The sequence below is a fragment of the Gavialis gangeticus genome, unplaced genomic scaffold (genome assembly GCF_001723915.1).
Source record: "Gavialis gangeticus isolate Ggan-Ray unplaced genomic scaffold, GavGan_comp1, whole genome shotgun sequence".
NCBI classification, from domain to species: Eukaryota; Metazoa; Chordata; order Crocodylia; family Gavialidae; genus Gavialis; species Gavialis gangeticus.
The window spans coordinates 57,114,595-57,114,846 of NW_017729024.1; the positions used below are offsets into that span (position 1 = coordinate 57,114,595).

General features: G+C 65.1%; 1 protein-coding gene across 1 annotated transcript in view; it reads left to right on the forward strand.

Moving 5' to 3' along the window:
* Positions 1–27: 27 nt before the first annotated feature.
* Positions 28–252, forward strand: part of NRG1 (neuregulin 1) — a 356,475-nt gene continuing 356,250 nt past the window's right edge. Inside the window, exon 1 of the mRNA XM_019517122.1 lies at positions 28–223. Within this exon, the coding sequence (XP_019372667.1) occupies positions 133–223 (91 nt within the window). The 5' untranslated portion in view covers positions 28–132. The remainder of the gene's footprint in view (positions 224–252) is intronic.

Consider the following 252-nt stretch of genomic DNA (forward strand, 5'->3'; position numbering starts at 1 on the left):
CATTAGCAAGAAGCGGGGGTTAAAAAAAAACAAAAAACACACACACACAAAACTTAGCAGCAGCCGCCGACGCCGCCCGGCAGAGCAGCGCGGAGGAGCTGCCCAAACTTCCAGTAACTCCCGAGAGGAGGCATGTCTGAGAAGAAGGACGGCCGGGGCCGGCGGGGCAAGAAGGGGGCCGGGGGTGGCCGCAGAGTCCCGGACGCCGCCGGACCTGGCTCAGGTGAGTGCCGCGGTCGGGGACCAGCGGGC